This window comes from Apteryx mantelli, chromosome 1 (assembly GCF_036417845.1).
Source record: "Apteryx mantelli isolate bAptMan1 chromosome 1, bAptMan1.hap1, whole genome shotgun sequence".
NCBI classification, from domain to species: domain Eukaryota; kingdom Metazoa; phylum Chordata; class Aves; order Apterygiformes; family Apterygidae; genus Apteryx; species Apteryx mantelli.
The window spans coordinates 165,182,429-165,208,419 of NC_089978.1; the positions used below are offsets into that span (position 1 = coordinate 165,182,429).

Consider the following 25,991-nt stretch of genomic DNA (forward strand, 5'->3'; position numbering starts at 1 on the left):
CCAGGGTGAAATAATTAAGGAAAGCATATCCAAGTATTAAACAAGCTTAATCAACTCCCAGAGACTTTCCATCTCCCCTCCCCAACTCCAGTCTCTGCACGTTAAGTAAAACCTAATGCTGTGGGCTTTGCCAGAGGGAATCTGCATACCGACTTGTGTGAAAAAGCCCTTGTAGACTGAGAGGTACCTCATTTGGAAGCGGTTTCATTGCCTACCCTGACCTGGCAGAGAATGAAAAGGGAAGCGGTACGAGCGGGAGAGAGGCCTGGACTTCAGGTCTCACAACAAGGACAACCTCTAGGCAAACTTGCTGCCTTCGGGGGGCTGAGGGTGCAGCTGGGTTAGTGCTGTAGTTCCCATCAGGAACACCCTGTGGAAGGGAGGTGGAAGATGAGCTCTGGGAGGTCACCCAAATTTCACCCAGCCTTTAATGGGGGTCTAGTCGATGGGATCCTCTAGCCCAATGTGATGCCCTCCCTGACACTTGCAATGGGGATGACAGTTCTGCTGCACCAACTTATTAGCTGTGCACACCATCTCTGGGAATGCTGCGCAGCTTGTGAACAGAGGTGCAGCCTGCGGAGGTGCAGCACCAAGCACCCTGCTAGCTGGGTCTGTCTCCCTGAGACAGCTGGTTATTCCTGGATGCATCATCTTCCCAAAGGGACCTGTGCATGGCTGGATGTGAAGAGGGACTGCTCAACCTTGAGCCCCAACCTGCCCTGCTGAAGGTGCCCCACAAAGGACTAGGTAGTGCTGCTTGCTTTTTTGAGTACAAGTGCTGCACCAGGGTGCATGGTGAGCTTTAAACACTCTTTTGTCTCCCCAGTACATCTGCCTCTAACTCCTACACAGAGCTCTTGAATGGAGGAGCTGATTCATAGACCTCGCAACAAAAACTAATTCAAACTCAGGCAGAACGAAAGCGTACTAGAGCAAGTTAAGCATGTTCCCCACCAAATTCTTCTGCAATTTGTTCTGTTGCTGCTAACGTGAATCTGGGCATAGGTGTGGTTGGGAAGCGACAGTGCCGTAAGCCATCCAACTGGTCATTCTGCTTTTTCAACCTTCCTGTACTCTGCAGCATGGAAAGGAGGAATACTAGCCTTCCACACAGGTCTGTAGCTGAAGCAGTTGCTTTTGCTCTATATATAGCTGGCTGGCTGCAAATCCAGTAGAGCTCTTAACCCAGAGTACTGGAGCATTTCAGACACCTTTTCAGCAAAAACAAATCTCTCTCTCTTTCTTCATCTGGGGATTTAGCTGCAAATGTGGTGACTTTTGCATTTCTGGCCCCCCTGAAGATTGGCTGGTTCTTGCAGTCTCTAAAACCCTACAAAGTGCTCCCAGAGTTCCTGTTTCATGGCTCAGCTGGCTGCCTTGAGCGAAGCCGCTGGCTCCTTTGAGTTCAGCGTCTCAGTAACGAAGAGCTAAAGATGTCCCATGGTTTGCCTGGCAGAAATGTGGTGCGGAGCATCTCTTCTTGGCTTACCTGTGTGAGCAGTTGGGCCTCAGTTCTGCTCAGGCTGAAGTGAACACCAGCTTCGCTAACGAATCCAGCGGCAGCAAACCTCAGCCCAATGGCCAGCTGCAATTTTGAAAGGGGTGCTCTGCCACTTTTTTGTGGTCAGGCATGGAAACGAGGGTCCGTGTGCAGAAGTGCCAGGTTTGCGATGTCTCCCACTGCCTCCCAGAGAGCCCGCACTTCTTCCTGGCCTCTTCGGACGTAGCTGCAGTGTCGCGGTGAGCTTAGCGCACACCATCCTGCTGGCTGGGCTGAGCTGGAGCCAGTGTGGCACTTCCTGCGGAGAGCAACTCCAAAATAACACAGAGCTGAACGTTAAATCCTAAAAAATGAATTGAATAATGACGTAGAGTGGCAAGTGATATGGGCCTGTCTGGACTGGCTATGTGGGTAAAGCGAGGCAGGAGCTGATTATAACAAACCAGATGCTACGCAGGTGCCATCTCACTCATCTGCAACACCTCTCCTTTCCCACAGTTTTTTGAAAACTAATAAAACCCCTCAGATCTTGCTATATAAACTGCCCACTCCCTAACCCTCAGTGCACCTCTGATGTGCACCCCTGTGTCTGCAAAGCTAAATCAGACCGATCCTGGGTTGGTGACCTTCGGATGTGTTACAGCTGCAGTTGTCTCTGGCCTATACGGAGGGTGTAGATTTACACCTACGTAACCGTGTGAGAGTTTAGGAGGGCTGTAGCTTTGCCTGTTGGTATTGGAGATGGATGGCTTCAGCCCCGTCCCTCAGAACGAGTTATATCCATAGACAAACATTCCTTTTCCTTCCCCACTCCTCAGAAAACATGCGCATAGAGCAGGGCTGAGAAGGGAAAGGGATTTGCTCACTGAAGGTCACTGTGTCATTTGTCCCACATAACACAAGCAGATTCAAAGCACTTTTGGCTCCTACTGCAGAGCTTAAGAAACCATGTTAAAACCCAAGTGTTTACTTTTAATTTCAGTCTTATTAATGTAGATTATCAGTGAATCTCCTGAAGCCAACAGGCTGCCGGTACAAAGCTGCTGTGTGCAAAAGAAGAACCAGGCTGAGCAACTTGAGCCGCGGCTGGTGCTGTTTTTTTTTCCCCTTAGAAACCCCTTTCTTGGTGCTGCCAGGGCTGTAGCAATGCTAAACCCACACGACCCCGGCACGGGCGCCTGCGGGTGCGTGGGGAGCACTGGGGAGCCGCGCCGTGAGCGCAGAGCGGGCCGGGGGCAGCCCAACAGCACCTGCCTCACACTGACGTGCCCCTAACGCAGCAGGCGAGTGTTTGCCCCCTGCGGGGGCTACTGCTGGCCATAGTGCTGCTGTGGGGTGATGGGGACAGCAGGTGAGGGGGGGCCCACGCCGCGACGCAGTGCAGCGTGTCCCGTGCTGGAGGTGTGCATGCACACACACACACACCCCTCCAACACCCCCCCCCCGCACACACAGCAGCACCCCCCACATGCACCTGCGCCCCCCATGCCCCTCGGTCACCTGTGTCCCCTGCACACCCCTGCCACCCGCACACCCCACACCTCACCACCCCACACACCTCTATACACAGCCACAGGCCCCCAGGCACACTCCTACCCCACAACCCCCCATATACTCATCCCCACACCTCCCCCCACACACCCCCAGACCACCCCCCCACACACTGCCCCCACACTCCTACCCCTCACACACATACACCCCCCCACACACCCATGTACACCCCCACCCCACACCTCCCTCATCCCTTACACACTCCCACATTCCCAACACCCCATACACGCCCCCGCACCCCACTCCCCATACACCCCATACACCCCCCCCCCCACGCCCCATACATACCCCCACCCCGCATTTCCTCCCCCCATACGGGAGGGCGCCCCACACGCGCCTCCACACCACACATTCCCCCCCCCACCACACCTCCCCCCACACCCCATACACACCCACACCCCACACCTCCCCACGCCCCACATCCCCCCTCTGTAGCGGTGGCGGGGGGGGGCGGTGCGCGCTCCCGCCGGCGCGCTCCCCCCCCCGGCGCGCGCCCCACCGCCGGGAGCGCGCGCGGCTCGCCGCCGCCGCCGCCGCTGCCGCTGCCGCCGGGCTGCCAGGCTCGGCTCGGCTCGGCCCGGCTCGGCTCGGCTCGGCCCGGCCCGGCCCGCCCGCAGCCCCCCGGCCGCCTCCCCGCGCACGCCGACCCCGCGGGCGCCGCCATGGACGGGGGCGCCTTCGGCGCGGGCAAAGCCGGCGGCGCCTTCGACCCGCACGCCTTCCTCCGGCAGCCGCACACGCTGCTGCGGCTCCTCTCCTGGGTAAGGCCGCCGCCGCCGGGGGGGGGCTGGGCGGCCCGGGGGCTGCGGGGGCCCCTCCGCGGCAGGCAGCCGGCCCCAGCGCCGGCCCTGGTGCGCGTACACGGACGGAGGTCTGTATAGCTTATATAGGTATTAGGTACGCGCGTGTGTGTAGGTATAAGTGTGTGCGTGCATTTGTGTACATGCATATATATGCACGTCTATAGATACATGTACATACTTGGACATATCTCCATATGTAACTATTTACACACATATATACCTATGTGGATATATTTCCATATATATACCATATATATATATATCTCCACACACATATGTGTGTATACATCTCCATATATGCATATATCGCCATGTATATATGTGTGTGTTGGCTGTACAGTTATATATCCAGAGGTATATCTCCCTGCATATGTGTGTCCGCATATATCTCCGTACATACACGCACACAGGTATGTCCCAATATATGCATGTATAGCCATGCTTATGTGTAGGGAGCCACGCGGGGTGGGAGCGTTCTGCCGCCTGGTTTGGGGTCCCTTCCCTGGGGAAGGGAGGGGTGAGTGGGGCTGGGCTGTTTTGGGGGTGGGAGGGATGTGTGCGTGCTTGCTCCCCTGCAAACTGGTGGTTGCATGGAGGGCCGGGGGAGGCAGGGGGCTGTGGGGCGCCAGGGGTGGGTGCTGCAGCGCTGGCACGGCCCCCCGCCAGCCCGGCGGGGTCGGTGGGGTGCTGCGCCAGGGATGTGAGGGGGGAGGTACGGGGGTGGAAGTCCTGCATTTCACCCTCTCTCCCCTCCCCCCCCAACCTCTTTTCCCTGTAATTCTTTCCCGCCCCCTCCTTCTGTAATTTGTTTTCGTGCTGTGCGAGGGGAAGGGGGAAAGGGGCCGGGGGCAAGGAGTGGCTGGGGGACCTGAGGGAGCTGCTGGAGGGCGAGGGGGCTCCTGTCAGGCCGTCCCACCTCGCAGGTTGCCTGGGGGAAGACCTTCCCCTCTTCCTGCGACACTGATCCCATGGCTGCCCATGGGGCTGGAGCGTATGTGCAAGAAGGTCATTGGGATTAAGGGAGCAAGCTGCAACACGGAGCTGGGGGGAGATTGAGGTCTGAGCCGGGAGACGAGAAGGGGAGGGCGGCAGACGGTGCCGGGGGACACATGCGCACCAGGGCAAGGAGGCGAAGCGCGAGGTGCCGTGAGCTGCAAGGGCTTGCTTTAAAAAAATGATAAAAATAAAAAAAAATACGGCGCGGGGGAAACAACACGTAAAAGAGAAGGTGGCTTGGGGGTGGCGGGTCTGTGAGAGGGTTGCCTGGCCTGTTGCAGGCAGTGCCAGCCCCCCATCCCATCCCACCACATGAGGGGGAAAGGGGGCTTTGTGCTCCTGATGGGGACAGAAGCACAGCGGCACCGGCCGTTCCTGCTGTGGGAGGAGTTGCCCCTTCTCTGTGGTTGCTTGCAGCGCAGAAGGTAGTTGGAGAGTACCGTGCCCGGAGGCAGCTGTGGATGTGATCAATGCGGTCGCCCGGTCTGTCTGTCCATCCGGGCTTATTTACGGCACTGCACATCACGCTCCTTATCGCGGCGAGCAGGGTTTCTGTGCTCCGACTGCTGCTGGGAGCTGGGTGAGGTGATACAGGCACCCCCGGCTCCGGAGCTGGGTAAAGGAGAGCCAGTGTGCATGCCCAAGGCGGATGGACATGATGTGACCTAAAAAGACTTTCCCATTCCTAATCTCTGTGACAGAATTTCCTTTTTCTCACTCTTTTTTTATTTTTTTCCTTTATGACTTCATGCAAACACTGCAGGATTCTGGCTTCCCAAAAGTGTGAGGGAGAGAGGGAGGACAGCAAATACATTTTTTATCAGGCACCTTCTCTGCTTCAGTGTAACCCAGGTGCTGTTGGCTCTCTCTTTGAGCTCAGCTACAGGCTCCGTAAGGTGTCCCCAAGCAAGAAAGGGACCAGCATCTCTTTGGGACCTGGTGTTGTTTCCCCATAGCCACCCGCTGCCTGACCTTGACAGAGGACAGAATGGGACTCACCCCAGGCAGTGTGTGGCAGACCTGCTCTTGGCCAGAGAAATTAATATCCTTTTGCAGGACTTGGAGGTGCTCCAGGTCAGCACTCTAGCAAGGAAAACTGGCCTGGCTGTCATGGCGCAAGGCTTTGCATGCACCTTTTCTCCCCCTAACTATAAGTTCCTGCTCATGTTCTTCCCTGGCTTGTTTTTTTCTTTTCTCCTTAACATTTCTCCCTCTGCACAGCCAGGGAGCCACAAGGTCACCTCAGGTATTTAGTTGTGGGTTGTGTTTTTCTGTTTTTTTTTTTTAACTTGAGACCAAGATGGCTCCTCATGGGCAATAGAGTCCTATCTCAGGTTCTTGTAAGCATCAGATTCTTTATGGCCCCTTTCATAAACTGGTTGAACCTCACTTGAAAAAAAAATAGTTCTTGGTATTCTTGACTTTCTTACTCCCTCTGGGAGAGAGTTCAGCTGCTCTGATGGCAAGGGCCTTCCACCATAAATCTATTCATGGCTGGTTCTTTTACCCATTTGTTTTTGTGCTCTTGTGCCCTTCAGTTTAAATGGTACTTTTCCCCTCACTGGTGTTTTCCCCTGGGTGTGTTTATAGGCTGCAATCACAACCACGCTTAGCCTTTATATTGCCAGGCTCTACAAGCCAAACTCTTCTAGTGATGACGGGCTCTCCCTTTCCATGGTTTCTGTAGGAGTCCTTCCATGTACCTGCTCTAGTATATACTGGAAATACCTTGACGGCCATCTCCTAGGATTTCATATGCTTTTTTTTCTGCTCATGGCATTGGTGGTCCATCATCTCCCCAGCCAGGGCCAGCTTGAGACTCCTTTTGGCCCATTACATATGATGAGCTTTAATAAGGAGCAGAAATTCTCATCGTCACTTCCCAAGGGAATGACCTTGTGCTCAGGTCATGCTGTGTTTTAGACTTTATTATGACACAGAGGTGTGTATGGCATTTTACCAACAGTCAGCAAAACTGGCTCCTGTCCATGCAGTTTGCAGTCCAATTTAGATGGCAGCAATTTGCCATTAAGAGCTGTAGAATCTGGAGCAGATGAAGTGATAGAAGACTCTGTATGTTGCTCATTGCTGACAAGGAGATAGGATAAGTTTTTAAAGGAGGATCTATCTAGCACTCGCTGTTGTGAGGAAGCTCAGATTTCTTGGGTGCATTGGAGGTAGGACACAGCAGACCTTCAGGAAGACAGAATATTTGTGTGTCTTCCTACAAAAAGGCTGCCTGACATAGGTGGTAGAGGTGATCCTGCAGGGTACCTGTGTCGGTTTTGGATGAGCCTCAGCACAAGCCATTCCTCTTTTGCTGTCTGCCCCAGATACCAGAAACAGCAGCTAGTCAAGCAGGGCAGTTAGTCCTAGTGAGCAGTGTCTCCTGAGCATCTCTGCTGAGACTGCTTCCAAGGGGATCGGTGGTGGAGTATGGGTCTTGCAGTGAGGGGACCTGTCTGATCCAGCTGGGCTGAGACTTGCCAACAAAACCAATATGCTGGTGGAAGATCCTCGAGCCTTCCCAACCTCTCTGTGGGGAACAGGAGAACAAGTCCCTCCATGTTTCCAACAGAGAGGAAGCCAAGCAACTTGCCCTTTTATGGCTGGTCCCTGGCGTTTATTCTAAGTCCCAGTTTTTGAAGGCATAGCTCCACGCAGTGCCCCTTTGCTTGTGGCTGGCTTTGTCTAAGCAAGTCACTGCTGAAAGAAGCTCCCATGCTTGTGAGCCCCCGTGCAGCTTCCCTGTGCCAGCAACAGTCTGAGCCCCAACAGAGACACAACCCCCCTGTTTTTACTGCTGAGATGCAGAGACCTGCTCTGAGCTGAGCTGAGTTACACAACTGCTGCCCTACAGTAGACAAGACATGGGTGCATGGGCTTTTTTTTACCACCCTGACTTACAGACCTGCTTTCAGCACACTTAAATTACACACCAGCTGTAACACAGGAGCTGTGCTACAGTGTGCAGCTCCAGGATCTTTTTAAAAATAAGATAGAATAGTGTGGGCACAGCCCTGAATAATCCTGTCACACCCTGGCCTGCAGTCCTCCGCAACCGGCGCTGGGGAGATGAAAGGCTCCTTTACACCCTTCCCATTTGCATGGAGCCGGCGAGCTTCCTTTCAAAGATGAAGCCCTTCTGACCTGCTACCACAAGCTCTATAGCAGCTGTTTCAGGCCTGGAAAGCTCCAAGGAAGGATGTGACCTGCAGGCTTTGAACTTAGTGCTGGTTCCATAAATAAGTAAAATGTTAATTGAAACAGGTCATTTCAGGAGCTCCTGATTGCTTGGAAACCTGCTCGCTCCAGAAACCAAAGCAGTGTTCCATCTAAAAAGCCAAACAAGGCAAAAGTAACTTGCTTTTTGGAAATTGGCCCAGCTAGGTGGCTTGGGTTAACATATTTCAGACTGCAGCTGCTTGGGCAAAACAGCCCATTAAAACTTGCCACATGGACAGAGACGCCGAGTCTCCTTCCAACGCCAAGGGGCACTGCCCCCTTGGAGGTTCAGTGAAGAAGGGAGCTGTCTGCCCTCCCTCTCCTCCTCCATTACATGCTGCTGTTGCCCCTGTGTCCTCTGACTTGTGTAGACATTTCAAGCTGAGATCAGAATGCTATTCTCTGTCTCTGCAGGCACTGCATGTTCAAGAGAGCTCAGTCTGAACAGACAAGCCAGGTGAAGGACAGGAGCTGCTGTCTCCAGGCCTCACCACAGCGGGATTTGATGTGTGCTGAGGCCAAGGCCAGCCCTAATTTAACTTCTGAGCTGTGGCCTGACACTGGTCATACAGGAGGTTGAACGTTGTTTATTTTGGGACTGAGGGTAGCATCAGCTCCTAGTGTGCTACAAATCAGGAGCAGCTTTATCAGCTCTCCCAGGGACCTGCATGCTCCAGAGAGAAGAAGGAAGGACATACGGTGTGTCCCAGCGCAAATGGCTTCACCTTACAACCCTGCTAGCTGACAGTATCGGCTTCAGCAGCGTGGCCTCCAAGCATGTTAGCAGCTCAGCTGCTCAGGGGCCTGCGAGCTGGAAGATGAGGGCAAGCTCTGGCATGCCAGAGAGCCCCTTGCTGTACCTTTACGCTGGGTCTCCAACTCATGACACTGACCCCTTGCCCATGACACCCCTTACTTCTTCCTCCCATCACTGTACAGAAAGGACACCCAGCGTGGACTTGCAGTAATGGTTAACTTATTGCAAGTGGCACTGCTTAGTGCCCGAGGGGCATGTCAGTCTGAAACCAGCTGCAACCTCCACCTTTTTTTCATCGCTGCTAAATTTAGCTTAGATGTTCCCAGTGATGTTTTACCCAAGTATATGAGGTTGTCCCTATTGGGAAATGGGCTTTTGCCTGTCTCATTGGTGAAAATGGGATTCAGGCCTGGCCCTCTTGCATAGTTTATTTTTCTCCATGACTTTCCTGTTTTACCCCCATGGAGTTGAGCGGCGGAGTCCCCTCCATGACTTGGGGCAGGGGACAGCTGCACATGTTGCATGACTGTGACCCCCTCATGTGACATGGGAATGCAACCCAAGCCAATGGGTGCAAATGGAGGGAAGGGAAAGGGGCCCTGGATGAGCTCTCTCCCTTCCCTTCCCCCTGCATCAATCTCAGTTGCGTCTGTTGGTCCTCGCTCCGGGGGTTCCTATGCGGACCCTAGGTAATGCTCTCTGCCTCGGCTTGTTCATGTGATTTTTTGCCCCAGCCACCATGCCTGCTGGCGGTGTGCTCATGAGATCTGTTGGCACATGATGAAGAGAAAGGCAGCAGCACAAAGCATGTGCTTTGAGGCAAGCTCTAGGTACAGTTCTTCGTGAAGTCCTCTGTTCTGTGCTGGTTTCCAAAGGGTTTTTTGGGGGATCACTGTCACTGGAATTGGGTGAGAGGCCATGTTAAAAGAAGAACACTAGAAGTGCACAGCTGTGTGGTGATTAGGGGTTGGATATAGTAGGTTATGTTGTTTCCAACATAACATTTCCAGGAAAGATCTTGGAGCTAGAACAGATCTCTTGTTAATGGTATTTGCAGATACCACTAAAAATCTGAGAAATAGCACATAGGGACTGAAGGCAGTTCGGAATATGAGCAAAAAATAAGATAATCACATATAATCTGCTATTCCAAAACATGAGAGGCAGAGGTGAGAAGCGAAGAACCTGAATGACGATGAGACATGGCTAAGACAAACATCTGCAGTAAGACAGGGCAGCAAAGAGGTCTAGTGTGACCATAATAGGCAGAGACAGCACCAGATAGCGGTCTTCCACCTAGGTTGGCACAACCAAACCAGGGAGAGAGAGATGTGTCGCTAGAAAGAAAACTGAACTCTTCCCTATGGAAAAAGATGTGATTTTCAGACAGTCACTTCACTGGCTGGTGACTTGGTGACGTGGTGACTGTCTGGAAAGCATAGAAGGACCTGAATGCCAACATGGAAAAGGGAGGAAATGGCTCAAGGGAGTTATCACTAAGAGTGGTGGGACAAAAGATACTGTTTTATCTAAAAGTCAGGAGGAGCGTGAGACCTGTGGGACTGGACTGAGGTTCTTGAAGTTGCCTTCTGGGATCTAGGCACACAGCTTGCTGTTATACCAATGGGTATGTGTGTCTTAGCACAGGAAAGCTCTTTCTTCCTCCACAAGGGGAAGCAGCACAGACCGCTGTGCATGGGACATTTACAATGGGATGGGCTGTTCACATAGTCTGGCTGTAGGTGGCTGGCCATGGGGCAGTCTCTGCTCAGTGCAGAGAGAAACAGGCCTGCCAGGGGGATTTGAGGCCCCAGTTAGGGACCCTGAGATGAGCCTGGAGATGCATGGAGCAGTAGGAAATGGCCTGATGGAGGGCTCCTGCACAGCTGGGGTCTTGATGCCCTTGAGGCTTTCCTGGCTGGCTCTGAGGACAGCTGTGTTGCACCATCACTCTGGGGTTGGGCTGCTGGAGAGGGTTCAACAGCTGCTGACCAGGGGAAATGAGCTGGGCATCTAATGGGAGAAGGGTGCTAACATACCCTTGCTCTTTCCTCATCAGATGCTCAGAGGAACCAAGGACAAACGTGTACTGGGAGGCTGGCCTCCACCATCTACACAGAGATGATTCTCCCAGGTCAGGGCTCAGACATGCCATCAAGACTGTGGGCAGGAGGCATTTGCTCCCCACATGATGCCGGCTGGAGTGAATAAACAGAGGCCTTCTGTTTCCAAGCTGCCAGTCCCATGCTTATCAAAAGCTGCATATGTTTTCTTCATAATGAATTGAATATGAGTAGATCTAATGACAAAAATAATAATAATCTGTGTCTGTCCAGAACTCTCCAAAGCTTTCCACAAGCTCTATTTGTGAGTGGCTGAATGAAAATGAAAAGTAGATCATCTCTGATTAGTTTTTCATTTGCACCCTTCCTTGTTCTTGCTCTCTTTAAATAGATTTATTCCTGGTCATTACCAGATCAGACACAGAAGAGGTTATTGCTTCATTCTTTCTGAGGTGGATTTGATTTTATGTCCCATGAGGAATATTATGTCACCAAACTATTTCTTCTTTATAATAGAATAAAGCAGGGGTTTAGGAGAGGGAGAGGAAACACGCAGCGTGACAGAACCTGTGACTGGAGAGCATCTCAGCAAGCCAAAACAGCCAGCTTGACATAAACCCCCTTCAGCCACATCCCTGCTACAACCATCTTGGAGATCTCAGGGAAGAAGTCAGGAGGCAGCATGACAAATTCCTCGGATGAGATGCAAGAAAATCCTAATGCATCGCCGTGTTGTGGATACATCACATGATGCTCAGAAGCGCCTAATGCATGGCTGGGAATGGGCAGCATGATGGAAAGCCTCACATGATGCTCAGGACAGTCTGCAGGGCTTTCTGCAGGGCTGAGCCTGTGGCGGGGAGGCAGGGAGGGACTGGGCGTCTCTTGCCTTTGCCACAATCAGATCCCACAGTTCACTGAGAGAAAACAAGGTCTTTCATGGCAGGTTGCAGCCTTTTGTCTATTCTGCACTTTTATTGCCCTAACAAATCCTTGCACACTTGTGACAGCAAGCTCAGGCCCCTTGAGAAACAGAGATGAGAGAACACTGCACCTCTTCTGGTCTTCTCCCCGCAGGGCCCCAGCGTTGGTTCATTTTCCCTGCGTCTTTCAGCCATGGTGCTAGCATACCATCAGGCGAGCAAAGGGCGTACGGATGGGACAGCCTCATACCTGGGGGAGGGCTGGCAAGGAGCAGAGAGACTCCTTTTTGGGAGCACTTCTTCCCCTGGAGAGCACAGCCCTGGGGGAACTGCCGTCTGAGTCTCACTAAAGGTCTCTGCTTGTTTTTAAAACTCCTCAAATAGCGATGTGAGTCTAGAGCAACTCTTCCAGCCACAAAAGCTGACAGGAGTAGAGAGAGTTCTGCCAGCTACAAAAGCTGACAGGAGTAGAGAGGTAGGCTTTCCCAGTTTTATTGACAGGGTAGCAGAAAAACACCAAATTTTCTAGGTCTATAGGCAGGTGTATGGAGAATGGGGGGGGGGGGGGAGAAATAAGAAGAGAATATGTGGAGCAAAGACCTTGCAGAGCATGTCAGCCCTGCAGTGGGCAATGTACAGTGCCTGAAAGCAGTTTGAGCTGTGTCCCCTTGCACCAGGGAGCTCCAGGAAGCTCCCAAAGATTAAATGGCATCAGTGTTGTGCTGGAACAGAGACCAGTCCTGGCCCTGGGTGATGCAGTCCAGCTCAAAGCACTTACAGGCGCGTCTGGTGAAGCCTTCTGTCTTTGTCAGCTGTGCAGATTGCCTAGCTTTGGGTCTTGGAGTTCTTCAGTGAAAACAAAAGTCTAGAAAAATAATTGCAAAACCCTGTGTTGATGCAATGTTTAAGGAGCAGTGAAGTCACGAAAAGGAGGGTCCCAGCAGCAATGCTGACTCAGACAGATCTTCTCTAGAATATGTTACCGCTTATGCCATAAATGTGCACCTTCAAACAGGTTGCGCACCTGGCCAATTAAAGTTGCTCTTGAAGGCTTAAGGAAACCCTGTCAAGCTAAAATTCTAGCTGCTTTAAATCCTGTTTACTTACTTAAACAGACTGCCTGAAGAAATGAGGCCACTGAGGTGCACAAAGCTATGAATGACTATCTGTTTTTCATGATTGAGCATAAGAAAGCAGCTAATTACCTCCTTCTACAGAATGAGAGAATGGTTTGCAATGAAAGCACTGTACTGCACTGAGGAATATGAGGATCCAGTGCTTTGTGCTTGCTTCCTGTAAGTCTTCTGACAAATAACTTAACTTTTGTGCATCTCTATGTATTTTGTACATCTCAGAATAGTCCTGCCGTCTTCCCCTCTTACCTCATCTTGTCTTTGCAGCTGTACATGCATTTTGATCCATTTACCTAGCTGCTATACACAAGGCCTTGTGAAATGGGGATTTGCTGTACAAAATGGGGGTATTTCTGTAATACGAGTGACACGCAGCAGCAATGCACAGGGGAAACAGGGTTGTATCAGTGCTGCTGATGGTCAGTGTGTCTTTGTAAGTGATGCAGATGTCATGAGAACTGAATCATAAATGGTTCATCCTTGCAGGCTTTTTGGATTTTTGTTTATAATCCATCCAGACATTCATACTGTACCTACTGCCTGGGTTATACTTGCACACACATGGATTGCAAAATCAAGGAAGTACAAAATGCTTGATCTTTCTATGATGACTTGCTAAATTAGTAATCTTCCACCCACCCCCTTACTGACAAGAAATAGTTGCTGTGGATTAGGTGTGCAACATGTTTTTTTCTGAGGGCTGCAAGATCTGGGCTTTCATAATTATCACTTTTCTAGAAATTTGTTTTGCTGTGCAATTGCAATAGCTTCTGGGTACACTGATATCACTGAGATAAAACAAGCAAACTGCAGCAGCGACTGCTTGTTCTCCTGCTGTCCAACTCAGGCTGTTGGTTTGAAACATCTGGTTTTCACCTGCCAGCTCTTGTCCGTTCTGTTTTATCCAGTCCAGCTGAATGCTTCAGTGCACTAATGATCTGCGTGGTGGCCTGCTGTGATGGGCTGTCTTGTGAAGGCAGTGGCAGGCTGACACAGGGAGCAAGCCCTCCCCCCTGCCACTAACCTTTCCTTCTCTGGAGTACCAGGGAACCAAGTATGGATTATGAATACCAGAGCAGATATCCGTTGTGAGAAAAACACAGAGAGAAAGAGGCATCCCTTCAACTACTGTGTTGTGGTCTGTACTAACGGCAGACAGTACTTTGGGGCGGCTATTTTAGGATGCAGATGATAGGCATTTGCAGTGACTTGTTATACTCACAAATGAGAATACCCCTTGTGGAATCTCCTCAGAAAACTACTAAGACTGTCTTAAACCAGATGCTTGGCAGTAGATCTTATCTTGGGTACCTTCAGGCTGGGAAACAACTTTCACTGTGTCACTCTTCATAGGAAAGAAGTTGTAGCATGTCTGTCAAAAGATGGAGAAAGGAAGTTAGACTTGCCACCTCTGCTTGAAAATTTAGGGAGAGTGAGATGTCCCTGTGGTCCTATGACTCTGAACTTGTTCTTTACGAAGTGCCAACATACATAAGTATAAAAGAACAAATGCAAAAAGGAATTACTCTGCTTCTTTCACTCCCAGGTGAAGTCTGTTCCAGGCCAGCAATAAACCCAAGCAGAGCGAAGATGTGTATCAGGATATGAGCAGAGAAAACAAAGGTGTCTCTGGGGAGAGACCATTAGAGAAGTCATTCGTCCCAAAATGAGTAAGCAGAGATTCACCATAGAGCTTGTTGGAAGGGCTGACCCAAGTCAGGGAATCAACATCATATCATTTTTGATCCCTGAAACAAAAACGAATCCCAGATTATTCCTCTTTTGAGATTGTTTCTCATCTTCCAAAGAGAAGATATGTTTTTTGTCTAACGCTATGGAAAACCAGGCATCCACTTTGTAATCCCGATATAAGGAGACTGGTATTTCAGGTGACAGTGTCAGCTCTGATAACAGCCTCACAGTCAGACTTCACTTCAAGGAATTTGTCAGCTCTCCCTCAGGTTAGAGGAATACACTGTTTACTGCAAATTAACCAAGGCAGAGCTGTCAACATAGCCTGTAGTTAAGGTGTGAAGGACTTCCCATTAAAAGATTCTATATTTAATTGTGTGCAGTTTTGCTGACCTTCTGAATCATTCAGACTGAAATTTTGAAGCCTAGATATTTGCTTCAAGCGGAAGGGTTTTTTATTTGCTCTTGTTTTTCACAGGCAATTTCAGCAAAAAAAAGATCCATTCCAATTTTCAAGAACAAGGAGGAGGAAAAATAAGTTGTTTTACTTCCATGCTTAAAAGACTCTGGTAAACTTTCTGAGAAACCATATGGTCCCCGTGCCTGGGAGCATTAGCTTCCAGCTTTGTTAGTTTTTTCTAGTGTGTCAAAAATATGTCCAATGTCAACAACCCAAATGTGACCAAATTATGAGCCTTAGGGTGAAAAAATAATATGAGTTTCAACAGATAACTCGTTAGAGTTTGGCAGCTGAAATGTGGTCCACATTGAGTGTCTGTCTGACTGCAAGGGACTGTGAGTAAGCTTTTTCCTCTGGTTCTTGATGCCCAAAGGTCCTTGTGGCACAAATACTGAGAGCAGGAAAATTATTGATCCTGTGTACCCTCGCTGCCTTTGCCCATGGCACCTAGGCAGCAGGGAGAAGGGAACCTCCTGAATGGAAAGCAGAGGGGACAAAAGCCTGACCAAGGCAAGGAGGGAGGAGGGCATGGAAGGAATAGACTGGGGCGAGGAGGGCTGAGGATAAAGAGACGGAGCCTGGATGGGCAAGGAAACTAGGCCTGAGAGATGAGTGAGAAAATGAGGGCCGGTGAGTGGGGACCAGCGAGGAGAAAAAGACTGAGACAGGGGTCTGCGCTGTGGATCTGAAGCCTCCAACCCCACTGATGACAGATTATGTATCAGATTGGCACTTATCAACCAATTATTTATCCCTGTGTTCGCAAAGCAGCTTCTCTGCTTTCTCAGTTATCCAAGGACCAGGAGAGGACACCATGGACAGATTAAGCAGTACTGGAGTCCTTCTGACTGAGCAAATCCTTAGAGCTACCTCCACTCCCTGTGGGAGACTTGGCCATCCCTACTTTTTATTTGCTGCTTCACTTCGGGGATTGGGAAGTAGTTACTGCACTCCTTGCTTTACCGTGTGATAGGCTCCTGTTGCGGAGATAACTCCCATGCTAGCAGAGCGGCATGGTAAAATCCTAGTGCACATCACAAGTATGTGTGCTCCACGCTTGAGGTCCCATTGCCCATCTACCTGGTATCCTTGCAGGCAGCCCAGAGAATTGCTGCAAATACCCAGGAGGGTTTCTCTGCATGTTTTTTGTGGCTCACTTTCTAGAAACCTGTTTTCAGATTTAAGTACATCACCATCCAAAACTGCCAAGCAAAAGATTACTGTGAAAAGCAACTGTCTGGCACCAGAGTTGCTGAAGTTGGAAGGTCTGTGTCTAACACACACTGTGCCTTCTGAGGTCTCAAGATACCCCTGCAAAGAAAAATCTGTACATGCCACTAATCTTCCTCTCTTTCTCCCGTGGCTTTGAGCGGAAGCTGTGCTTGGGATATGAGGTTTATTTGATTTGAAGGAGGGGGCTGCTGTAAATATCACTCTGCTTTGGTGAACCTGCTGTGTCAAAGACAGAAGGCCTTGTAGCAGGAGACAAAGGCTAAGTCAGTGCGTGAAGATTAAACAGATAACTGTGGATTATGGCAGATGTATGAAGTGCAGGGAGATGGGGAGAGAGGGAGCCTTGCAGAACGGACCTGCAGAGCAAGCAGAGTTGTGGATTGTGGGAGGGCGAATAGGGAAAATAGAATAGTAGTAGAATAGTAGCTGGATAGATAAAATTAGTGAACAAATGTGTGGTAGGAACAATGAATTCCTAGAAGGAGAAAGAGTGGGTGGGAGAATAAATGCAGATTAAGAGGATTTCCGCTACTTGGAGCCCTTGTACACAGACACCTCTACCAAAACCGTATCCTAATTTACACTCCATGTTGACTCCCTGTGTGTCTGCGGGAAGCCACCCTTACTCCAGACTGAGACTGTTTTACATTGGTTTAGATCAGATGGATAAAAAGAATCAATTTAAAAGTGTCCTATTTTAAGTTAATCCTCAGAAATAAAATAAAACCATCTCCCCAGTAAACTCTCCATGGCTATCGTCCATACAAGACAGCGGGACAGGAGCTCTGCACAGCAGAGATGCCTGTGAAGGGCAGCCGTCCTGTGCAGAGCTCTGCTCCTGTGTGCTGGTCCAGAGACTAGACTTTGCCCTCATGTGTCTCCTGCCTCCCTCCCCACCAGGTGTTCTCCATCGTGGTGTTTGGCTCCATTGTCAATGAAGGGTATGTGAACCGCCTGGATGAGACACAAGAGCACTGCATTTTCAACCGCAATCGCAATGCTTGCAACTATGGCATTACTGTGGGTGTCCTCGCCTTCCTCAGCTGCCTTCTTTACCTGGCTCTGGATGCCTACTTTCCACAGATCAGTAGTGTCAAAGACCGCAAGAAGGCAGTTCTCTCGGACATCGGAGTCTCTGGTAAGCTTCCTGGCTAGCTGGCATAGGGCCCTCTCCACCATGGGCTAGGGAGAGGAAAGGATCTTTTAACACCTCACACACCAGGCTTCCTGCTAGCAGAGAACTCTTTGGGCTTCTTACTCTCTCAGGCCTTCCCTCTCTCCTTTTCCTTTCTCTTCTTCTCAGCCAAACTCTTCTTGCCTTCTTTTTTACAGTGTCATTCTTCCTCTCTCCCCCTTCACCACTTCTCTCTTCCACACTTTCTCAGAATGACTTCCTTTCAGTAGCAGCTCTGCAGGCAGCTTCACTGTGGTCCCATAGTGGGTTAAGGAGACCAAAGGCAGCTCTGTGTGGTGGGCCCAAGTGTGTACACACACACTGCTGTCCTGCTGTTAACGATTGACTGCCACAAACGTGATCTGCAAAAGAAAGAAGTGGCTGGCTGATGTCTTTCTGCTGTTCTGTATAGACACAGCTTAGAGGGAGTCCTTTAGAATCAGCATGTCTTGTCTTCCTGCATGCTTATGCTTCCTAAGACTGAGTGTAGATGTCTGGAGATGGTATGTTCTTCTTTTCCAGCTTCAGCACAAGTGTTTGAACCACATATACTTCAACATTAAATAAATGGTGAGGATTACATGCAGGCTGACTAAATCATTCCTCCTTAGTCACCTGGCATTCCCTGTACTGATAGTTGTGCAGGACCTTATTCAGACACTGAGTCTTATACTAATTTACAGTCAGATTCTCTTCATCCCCAGTAGTGTGTAGAAATGACAGACAGAGCATGTGTGTGTATGCATGTGTAAGGCAAGTTGATAGCATCATGATCATGCTGTGATCCTGAGTCACAGTTCTGGTTTATTACATCAATATAGTGAAACTTCTCCATTTCAAAATTCCCCTATAGCTCATCAAAGGAGCCACAAGTGGAGTGAGAACAGGAGCAGTTCCGGCATCTGAACTCGTTTAGGGCTTCTGGCTTGGAAGTTTGTTCATGTTTAGGACATTTGCCCCCTGTCTGGCAGTCCTGTGTACAGCTAATGGGATGCAGAGAGGGGAAGGAATAGGAACATGCTCCAAAGATGCAAGCACTTAGTTTCATTACCACTTACAAATGCCCATTTCCCTCCCCCACCGGCATCTGGTTATACCTGGGAGAGAGGGTGAGTCTCACTCCTCCCCACCAGATGCCAATCTGATTCCAAGTTCCAGCTCTCCCTGTCTTGACCCCTTTCCCAGGGTGCCATGATCCAGAGCCTGCAGGAAAACGCTGTGGTGCACTTGCTGTTCTGTCTTTGTTTTCCAGTGCTTTTTCCTACCCCGTTTACTGTTGTAGAGTGTTACCCGTCTTTTGGAAAAGGTGTAAAACTGAGACGCTATTAGTAAACAGTGCAGGATGTTAATGATCTCTCAGCACCTCTCTTCAATGTAAGGGCTTTAACTCTGCTAGCCTGAGCAAAGTCTAGGCACTGTGCAATTGCAGTCTGGCTGCTTCCCACCCTTCTGCAGTTCCCTTGGAAGAAATTGCTCTTCACTTGTCCTTGCAGGACAGAGTTGTGAAGCAGTGGCTATTTCAGAGAGCCCAAGTGATCTCTCCTGTACTGGAAGCCCTTCAAACTCCCTCCCAGGACCAAATGCAAGTCCCGTGACTAATCCAAAGACAAGCAAATGAAAACTCCTGACACTAACACTCCTGAGGTGCTTTCTGCAGACACCTATCATCACCTTGACAATTTGACCATCACCAGGATTTAGAAAGGCTGCACAGAGTTTGGCCCAGTTTGTAACACAGCAGAGGATCTCTCAGGGTTGAAGGTTCAAGAGAAATACAATGTATTTATGATCTGTTCACACTTACCTTCTTGATCTCTCTCCTTTTCCGGTTTGGCATGATGGTGGTGGTCCATCCCAGCCTTTTGGGCATTCCTGTGGTTTGTTGGCTTCTGCTTTCTGACCAACCAGTGGCAAGTTTCAAAAGAAGAGGACAACCCAATGAATGAGGGAGGGGATGCAGCCCGAGCAGCCATCGCATTTTCGTTCTTCTCCATCTTCACCTGGGTGAGTAAAACAGTCATGATATTGAATCAAGTGTCCTCTGCAGTGTATTAGCTTGTGGGGATAGAAGGTGCCTACCTAAGACTGATTCCCTCTGAAATCCCAGTTCACATGGCTTCTGAGGCTAACTTGGGAACAAAGACTGCAATCCTTATGTGGAAGAAGATAGTAGAGCATTAATAAGTATGACAGAAATGAGAGTCCCATATTCCAGTCAGGAGTGTCCTTGACAAACCTCTAATATGACCTTGGACAAGCCAGCCTCCCCAAGCAATATTTCCCCATGCATCAAAGAAGTTTAACAGCACTGGCACCTCTCAGACACTAAAGATAGAAGGGCACTCCAGGCCTTGGGCTGCATCCATCTCTCTCCCTGCTTTGCTCTCATCAGGTGAAATGTCACCAGTGGCCACAAGAGGCTGCAGTCTGTGTCCCTTACAGCTCTCACGACACAGTCTGCTCCCATGATGGCAGCTCTGCTTCACTGAGTCACTTAGGAAAATGATGGTGGAGTCTCTTAAGACTTCCCTTTCCCCAGCAATTCCTTGCCTGGGCAGACCATGATGTCCAATATAAATATTATCCACAATTTCATCCCTGCCCCCAAAGCCCTAGTTCGGAGTAATTTTTGTCTGTAGTGATAAGAGAGACCAAACAGGACAGCATTTTAGGCCAGTTTCCCTGTGAGTGCCTTGGGTGCATCTGTTCAAGGAGATATTTTATCAGCCCTCCACACATAGGCTCCTGCAAAAGAGCCTGTATGTGAGAGCTAAAGTGTGCTCCTTGTGTAATTCCCTGTGGCTTTATCTTCTCCTCTCCCTAAAGGTGTTATTTTGGGGCGGTTATGCCCAGATAGGAAGGGTGCTGTCACACAACAAAGCTGTCATAGAAGGAGGGGGGCTGCCAGGGGTTGTGAGAGTTGTGCAGCCAGCACCTTTGCCAACATGACAGTGGAGACAAGGGACAGCAACAAGTGTGTCCCCCCACAAGCTGTGTCCTGTGCTCTGAGTGCTGCTGAAGGCCCCTTGCAAACAGCAGTGCTCCTCAGGCTCTGGCAAAAAGTGTGATGGTATTCAAGGTTTTTGCAAGGGGTCCCCCAGGACTCTTTTTCAGAGGAATGCTCTAAGCAGAATGCTGTCACCTGTTGTGGTCCTCTCCTGTGCATGGGCTGCAGGTGGCTGAACAGACAGCCTTTCCTCCAGTTCCTTCATTTTTTATTTCATTCAAATGCTCTGGTTTGCTCTTTCATACTGATTGTCCTCCCCACACCCCTCTCTCTCCTCACAGGGCTCCCTCACGTTTCTGGCTTTCCGGAGACTCAGAGACATTACTTTTCAGGAAGAGTACAACACGCTTTTCCCTAACTCCCCATCCTTGCTGCCTTAACTACCCGCACTCATGGGGGAGCTTGGGGGAAGGGGCTGCAGATGGAGGAGGTCACTGAGCACAGACATTTCCAACTCCCTGAGCATGGGTGTCAGTATGGCATCACTGCAGGGTGAGATGGGCCTTTGAACAGGAATGGACCAGGCCATCCACTGAATGAGTAGCTTCCCACTGGGAGTTGGAACTGACAACTTCTCCTCCTCTTCTGCCCCCCTTCTCTGCCTCACCTGCACCCTAACTAATCCTGAGTAATACTGTTGTGCCTTTCTCTCAATGACTGATCAGACCTAATATTTTAGCCAGGAGACACCATCTGCTCCCACTAATACATCTTTTCCATTTCCCCCACCCCTCATTCTCCCCAAACCTCTCCCCCAGGGCAGTCCCTGACCTGCTAGACTGCTCACTTCTATCAGGGATGCTCTGGGAAGATGAGCCATGTGTGCTGGGGTAGTTCAGCAATGCTGAACCCTGTGCTGAGGCTCCCTCAATCCACCAAAGAGCAGTCTGCCTCCAGTGCCTGAGGCAGGAGGCAGCAGCACGCTTGTTAACCACCCCAGTCTCGGAAATGGCTGCCTTGCCTCCCTGCCCTTTTTCTCAAGGTCTGTGTTGCCTTCTGCAGATACTGGCTGGTTAACTGCAGTGAAAGGTTTTTTTGGGGGTGACCACTACCTCAGTACTACGAATCAAATCCTGTTCTCCTTCCTGGCCTCTGGGGGCTCCAGGTGAAATGGCTCATATATCCAGTCCAGCAGATGAACCTCCTGAGGTGAAGCTGAGGCAGACTGCCTCCCCAGGGTCAGCTCTTAACTGGATATCCACAGGCTGTCTGAGCCTCTGCAATCATCTGTGCCATGTCAGTGAAGCCCCATCACTGGGCAGAAGATGCCCAGCACACCTCAGAGACAGCTGTGAGCCCTGGCAGGCTACACACAGCCAGCTGGAGTCACGGCTGTCCTAGTTCACCCCCCTCCCTCTCCCAGTGGGCTCACACTTTCTCAGGGGCAGTCTAAGTCTCCTTGCTCTTGGATGTATTTTACCAGTGATCTTCCAGATGGGCTTCACCCACTAATCTGTAACCACTACTAACCCCACTTTTGTTTGTTTCTCTTTCTCGGTACATTCCCCCTCTCTTTCTCCTGTCCTCTCTCTGCTTCCCATCTCTTTCCTGTACCTCCTCCCTTAAAGGTGGGCCAGGCATTCCTGGCGTATCAGCGTTTCCGTCTGGGTGCCGATTCAGCCCTCTTCTCCCAGGACTACATGGACCCAAGTCAGGACTCCGGCATGCCTTATGCTCCCTACACGAATGAGGAGGATGCTACAGATATGGTGGGGACGTACCAGCAGCCCCCTCCGGCAGATGCTTTTGACACTGAGACACAAGGGTACCAAACGCAGAACTACTGAGCCACCGATGCCCCTTCCCCCTCCCCTTTCCCTTCTGCCCCTTTCCCACTGCTGGCAAAAAGCCAAGGCACAAAACAGACACATGCATAGTGGCACAAGAGGTGGCTCTCAGCTATGCTCCAGCCTTCTGGGTCATCTGTTTTTATTTATTGTTTTTAAAAAAGAAAAAAAGCGCCCCATTACTTCTTCCTTCTCCTGCCCTCAGAGTTACCCGCCAGAACCAAGCTGTTCCAAATGTGTCACTGTGTCGCAACAAGAAGGGTCCCCCCTTCCCTTCTCTCCCTCTTCCCTCACCACGGGAAGGAAGGATCTAGTTCATTCTCTTGGTGGACAGGAGAGAGGGATTATGGCACCAGCAGAGCAGAGGAAAAAGGCACTAGAGAAGGAAAGGAAGGGGTGAGAGGAAACAGGGACCAAGGAGTTCCTAGGAGAGCTGGTGCTGCTAAAGGCTGGAGTAGATGTGGGGGAGCATCCAAATTGGGCCCAAGGCCTGGTTGCTCAGGGAGGGGAACATGAGGTGGCAAAAGGGGGGAAGACATGAGAGTTAGCATGCAGGCGTGCGAGGGTGGAGGGAGGGCTGTAGGTGGGTGGGGGAGTGGGAAAGGGGTCCCCACGTAGGCATGCAAAGACAAAGGTGCTTTTCTCTCCCGTGCTGATGCACACAGGTGAGGGAGGGATGCTTTATTTTTAGAGGATTTGGGGAGGAATGGTATTGAGCAGGGGGGAAGAAGGGGAGGGAGCAGAGAGAGATAAAGTGGGAGGGGAAGGAGGAGGATTTGCAGGTACAATCAAAACCACAGACACATCTGTAGATTTAAATGAAGAGACTTGACAGAGTAGAGTGACAGTGCCACGAGAGTCACTCTGTCCCCAGGTCCTTTTGGATTGAGTTTTGGATTGAGCTGGTTGTGTTTTTCCCCTGATCTGTATGTCCTAATTGCAACTCTTCTCAGATTAGCACTGTGTTTAGTGAGGCAGGACAGGGGAGCTGTGCTGTCCCTGGCATCAAGGTGCAGGCTCTGTGGGAGGAAGGATGGAGGAGGTGTGCTCCTAGGAAGTCCTTGTCCCCAGCTGCGCTGTTTGAGGGAGTCTAATCAGAGGGAGAGGAGAGCTTTGCCATTTCGCCATGGGCAGGAGGAGGAGGAGAAAAAAGCTACTTTCCCTCATGCCCTGCTGAATCCTCCTCCTTTCCTCTGCTACCAAACTGCAAAGCCTCTCACTGACACCATCTTTGTAGCATGCAGGAATGGAGCAGGACTCCCCCTGGCAAGAAATACTGCTGCTATGACAGCCAGCCTGTGGCTGGCTGCTATACAGGGGTGTAACCGAGTAGTAAAGGGTCCTGCGCCTTCCCAGCTGAGCTCTGTGCTTTGCTTCCCACTCAGGTGGGGAGGAGGTCTTAGTGTGTGGTTCAGCAAGGTGAGCTGAAATGGGAAAATTTCCTCTGTCCTTGCAAAATTGGTTGGGGTCAGGCTGAGCACTCTGAAAACTGGCCCTACTATACCTTACATAGTGCTCCTTCTGCAGCATCTGAAATCCTGGCTGTCTTTAAAGCCTCACCTAGGTGGCAGTAGTGACTGCCAGACAGAGCTTGTATGGATGCTTTTCCACACTCCTGGTGATTTTGTTTCAAGTAGAGATGCTGATCTGGAAGCACACTTTTTATTCCAGGATAGAAGTAATGTTTATTCCAGAAGACAGTGTCCCTAAAGGGAAATAATTCAGCAATAGCCACCTGGACAATTTTCCCCAGCACAGACACCTCTCAGAGCACAAGAGGCTGAAACACAAGGCTGGGTATGTCTTGCAGCAGTAAGGAGCTCCGTTTCCCGGGCTGCCAGCCTGGTCCAGGTAACACTGGCCTGAGTGGCAGAGATCAGGAGCAGACCCCAAACCCATAGGTGCTTCCTCTGTGTGTTCAACCCATTCCCTGTAGCACCTTCAGGAGTCAGGAGGAGGGGACACAGGTCTGCCTTGAGGCTGTGTGAACATCTTGTCTGGAGGACGCTGAGTCCTGTTTCATCAGGATTGCCATTAGGACAGCATAAAACATCTGGGTTACCGGTCCTTCCCCTCCTTCTAGTGTTACTTCTCTCTAGCTCTCCCACCGTGACAGGAAAGGGGTAGAAAACCTAGAGTTGCAGGCCCCAAAGGGAGGGCAATTTTCTCCATTGTACATAGGCACAATTTCTACCTGTTATCTGGAGCTTTCAAGGCTGCTAGACCTGCCTACAGGGGTGAGGAAGAGACATGGCAGGGGCTGAGACGTTGCCTGCAGACTTGTGCTGTGGGCAGCCCTCCCCATGGTTTGCCATCCCTTGCTTGTGGTTAACCACTAGTGAAGCGGGAGAGGGGCAGCAGTAGGCCTGGTTGAAGCATGAGGAGGAACTTGGCACATCTCTTGCCCTGTGGCTCTGAAAACAGTACTGTAAATAGGAAGGGTATTTTTCAGAAGGAAGCCCCTTGGGCTTATTCTTCTGTGGGACCAACCTAATATTTAGGTTTGGGAGAGGGTTACTTTATTGAGAGAGATTTGTCATGACTATGGCTGTGGGGGGAACTCCCTCCAGTCCGTCTCTTCTGCCAGGGGAGGGCACAGAAAAAAAGATGAGGTGGAGGAGGAGAAAAACTAGTGTACTCACCCAGATTCATCTGTATCATCCTTCATGCTTTCATTTTGGGTGAGGTGGGAAGGGAGGAACCAAGAAGAGGAGGAAGCTATAAATAACCAGCCCTCAGCACAAAAATGCAATGTACTTTCCAGGAGAAACTGGCCATCGCTTGTCCCCACTCATCAGGAGGGTGAAGGACTGGGCCTATGGGGAGGAGGTATGGGCCAGACCTGTGTGTGTGTGTGTGTGTGTGTGTGTGTCTGTCTGTCTGTCTGTCTGTCTGTCTGTCTGTCTAACCTAGGGGTCTGCTTTGCGGTATAGCATGGGACTGTCTTACCTGTCCCTTCTCCCATTAAAGCTGCATGGGTGGCTAAACATCCTTTGGGGCTGACAACTGAGGAAGCTTTTCTGCATCCTCTTTGGCTTGCTTCCCTCATGTAACTGATGGGTTCTGGTGGGCCTGAGGTGGGAACAGGCCTCTCCCTCAGAGCAGGCCTGTCAGTGGGAGATGAGCCAGGTGGCTTCATCCTGGGTTACTTCCCACCTCTCTGTCCCTTTCCTTCTTGTTGTAAGTTGCAGGACAGGGACTGCTGTGGCAGGGGATGCTTTATAATAGTACATACTTCAGCAATTTTTTGCTTTTGCTCATAGGAGGAGGCATATTCTCCTCAGGTTAACTTCCTTTCAGCCTTTGCCATTGAGGCCTGGTGACAACAGGCCTGGGGGTAGGATTCACCTTCTTTGTATGTAGCTTTTAAAATGAAGTTTCCCATGGTATAGGCTGGTTCTGCAGGTTCTGGTCTGCCTGAGGCATTTCTGTTAAGGCGCTGCCTATTTCTGAGGGCCATAGGCAAGGCCTGGGCAGCTGGCTAGGACATGTCCTTTTAGATCCTAAACATGGGTGAGATCAGTCCCACTCTAGGGATTAGAAGATGAGAGGGAAGGCCATATAAGCAAAATGATATGAAGGCTTTCTCCCCTCTCCGCCGTTTGGCTGGATTACAGAGGATTATGTTGCTGAGTCAAATGCCATCCCCTGTTGTGAGCATGGGTCCCTTGATGTCCTCTTGT

General features: G+C 50.5%; 1 protein-coding gene across 1 annotated transcript in view; it reads left to right on the plus strand.

Annotated features, from left to right (window-relative positions):
• The first annotated feature begins 3,690 nt into the window (after nt 1-3,690).
• The window catches only part of TAB1 (TGF-beta activated kinase 1 (MAP3K7) binding protein 1), a 38,436-nt gene continuing 16,135 nt past the window's right edge, over nt 3,691-25,991 (plus strand). Inside the window, exons 1-3 of the mRNA XM_067310107.1 lie at nt 3,691-3,816; nt 17,241-17,478; nt 19,373-19,518. Coding sequence (XP_067166208.1) covers nt 3,718-3,816; nt 17,241-17,478; nt 19,373-19,518 — 483 coding nt within the window. The 5' untranslated portion in view covers nt 3,691-3,717. The remainder of the gene's footprint in view (nt 3,817-17,240; nt 17,479-19,372; nt 19,519-25,991) is intronic.